Source organism: Sclerotinia sclerotiorum, genomic scaffold (assembly GCF_000146945.2).
Source record: "Sclerotinia sclerotiorum 1980 UF-70 scaffold_13 genomic scaffold, whole genome shotgun sequence".
NCBI classification, from domain to species: domain Eukaryota; kingdom Fungi; phylum Ascomycota; class Leotiomycetes; order Helotiales; family Sclerotiniaceae; genus Sclerotinia; species Sclerotinia sclerotiorum.
Genome location: NW_001820823.1, coordinates 54640 through 57501, shown reverse-complemented (window position 1 = coordinate 57501; position 2862 = coordinate 54640). Strand labels below are relative to the sequence as shown.

General features: G+C 44.8%; 1 protein-coding gene across 1 annotated transcript; it reads right to left on the bottom strand.

The window, feature by feature from the left end:
• Positions 1-727: 727 nt before the first annotated feature.
• Positions 728-1225, bottom strand: SS1G_09160 (hypothetical protein; the record flags this gene model as incomplete). Its single annotated transcript, XM_001589389.1, has 1 exon — positions 728-1225. The coding sequence occupies one exon, from the start codon at positions 1223-1225 to the stop codon at positions 728-730; it is 498 nt and encodes a 165-aa protein (XP_001589439.1).
• Positions 1226-2862: the final 1637 nt, after the last annotated feature.

Sequence of the window (2862 nt, the reverse complement as noted above, 5' to 3'; positions counted from 1 at the left end):
CGCCGTCCTTGCTTTCGCTTTTTGAACCATCCGAGAAGATCTGTATATCACTCCTTGGGATCTTAGGATGGAAGGCCTTGAAGTCGTCAGCTGCTTGGGCCTTTGTTCTGCCCATCGGGCCAGCTACACGTATCTCGGCTTCTGCTCTCGATTCCTTGTGTTCCCATGAAGGGAAAGCTAATGGATTTATATATTCGGCTTTTGGTAATGCTGTGATGAAACTTGAAAGTCTTGTATCTACAGTTCGGTTCTGGTCTTTGGCTTTGATCATACTCTTCGCTCTAATTCTGAGGGGGTGGTAAGGGTCTAGTCTGAAGGTTCGCACAGCATATGTTTGTGAGGCTAAGTTTAGCTCGATTTCGGAGGGCCTGAGTTTGGCTTCCTCGTATAGCACCGCTGTGTTCGTGGTTTTGTATACTGGGAGAATTGCTTTTGCACAAGTGAGGATCACTTTGTTGAGTAGATTTATATGGTTGTCCACTACATTTGAAATTGACTCGTTCGAGGCATTCTTCTTTAATCTGGTTCGGCCTGGCCACCATGTTTCCGAAGCAAAGTAGCATTTCTTTAGTACACAGGCTACAGCCACTCTTCTGGTGGAGTAGGAGGGTATCCCTCGGCATGTGTTATTGAAGGATCTTAGTGCATTAGCTCCTTTGAGGGCTTTTGCTGTAAGAATCTGTATATGTGGCTTGAAGTTTAGTCTTCTGTCGAAATAGACTCCAAGTTATCTGAGCGGACCAGGATTCACCTCGATGTTCAGGGAGCCAGTGTGTACTGAGGGAGCTTCAGTTAGTGTGCGATGTCCCTTGTAGAAATGTATTAGCTCAGATTTTTTGGGGTCAAAGGTGATGCCCTCGGTTTTTCCCCATTCGAGAGCTTCTTGCATATTTGCTTGAAGAGTATCACAGTTCTTTTGGAGGCTATCGGATGTTGCTAGTAGCGCAATATCGTCAGCGTACCCGAATCTCTTCCGTGGATTGCCCATCCAGAAAAGGGGCGCAATATAGAGCATAAACAGGATCGGGGAGATTGGAGAGCCTTGGGGAAGGCCGCATTCTAGCTTTGTTTTTGGGCCGATCTCGCCGTCCAGTCGGATCTTGATGTAACGATTGGTGGCAAAGGACTGTACCCATTTAACCAATTTGTTTGACCATCCTTGTTCCCGAAGGCGGTTCACTAGTCGTCCTGGTAATACTGCGTCAAAAGCTCCCTTCACGTCCATTGTGAGAAGTGTAGTTTTTAACCCTTGTTTCAAAGATGCTTCGATATCATGTGTGACACAAGATGTGAGGTCTACTGAGGATCGCAGTGGTAGAGCTCGATGTGATTGTAGGGACTTTGTAGTTTAGGGCAAGCCATGATATTTTCTTCGTAATGAGTCTTTCAAGGCCTTTGCCTAGAACTGAAAGTAGAGCAATCGGGCGGTATGATCTTGGGTTGGTATAGTCGGGCTTATTGGGTTTAGGGATGATTGCGATTGTGGCTATCTGGAAACATTCTGGGTGATGTCCTAGGTTTAAACACCCTTTGAAGAGGGAGAGGGTTATATCCCTGATTAGTGGCCATGCGATTTGTAGGATTCTCGTCGGGATTTCATCTGCATTAGGTGCTGTGTTCCCGGTCTTTAGAATAGCTAGTTCTATGTCTTGTAGATCGATATCGGGGAAGATGATAGAACGACTTGAGATCGCTGGGATATCGAAAGGAATATCGTCGACTTCGGCCGAGTTTGTTAGTAGATTGCTGGCGAATGCTTCTCTTTTCTCTTCGATGCTGTTTGCAATGGTCAAATTTGAGGGGTCTGCTAGAGGCGGGGTTCGGTATATGCCTGTAGTCTGGTGCCATTTGGCTATTCGAAATACATTGTTTATGTTCTCTATTTTGTCGATTTTCGAGATATAGAAGGCACGTTTTGCTTTCCGGACTGTTCTCCGGAGAGAGCGCTTGGATACAGGAGTTTTAGCAGTCCTATGTTCGTGTACAGCCTTTGTACAGTCCTCGTTCCACCAGGGTTGTTGAAGGGGGCCGTTTGTAGATCTTTTTGCAGAGCCTGTGTAGGCCTTTATGAGAGCTTGTGTGAGAGATGATGCTAATCGATCTAGCTCATTGGTGTAAAGTGCTTCGGTGCTGGTATCGATATTGGTTAGGTTTATTCCTAGTAGGTCTGTAAAGAGTTTTTCGTCCAATGTGTCCAATCTAAGTTTTTGGATGGCCTTCGAACTTTGGCAGTTCCAGTGAAGTAAGGTTTTTAACGTGTTATGGTCTGAAGTGCAATCTAGGTGTTCAGCTAAAGAGGTGTATGCTATATAGGGTCTTGATAGAAAAGTAAGGTCTAAGGTGTTTCCTTTTGTATGAGTAGGAATTCCGATTGGAGAGATGAGGTGTAGATTTCGAGAGTTGGACCATTCTACGAAGGGCTCAGCTAGCGTTGAGGGGGTGGGATGTAGAGGATTCTAGTTAGGGTGATGGAGATTGAAATCGCCTAGTAGGATAACGTTTGATGGGAAGTTCTGCAATTCAAAGAGAGAAGTGATAGCTTGGTTACCGTCTGAACATTGGGGTGGGGCATTGTATATGTTTATGATTGTAAATGCCGAGTTGTTTGTGGAGAGTAATTGTATGAAAATTAGGTCTCGTGAGATTGTGGGTCTGATTTGGTTGATTCGTATTCCGATTCCTTTTCTGACATAGGTTAGAACGCAAGGAGTGATTTTCCAATCGTCTAATGGGGTAAAGATTTCATATGAGGGATGTGTTTTGGTAATTTTCCTTGATATATCCTTATAGATATATGGCTCTTGGATCAGGATGATATCGATCTGGTCTGAGTTTGCTAGATTGAGAGCGAGATCGTGTGAG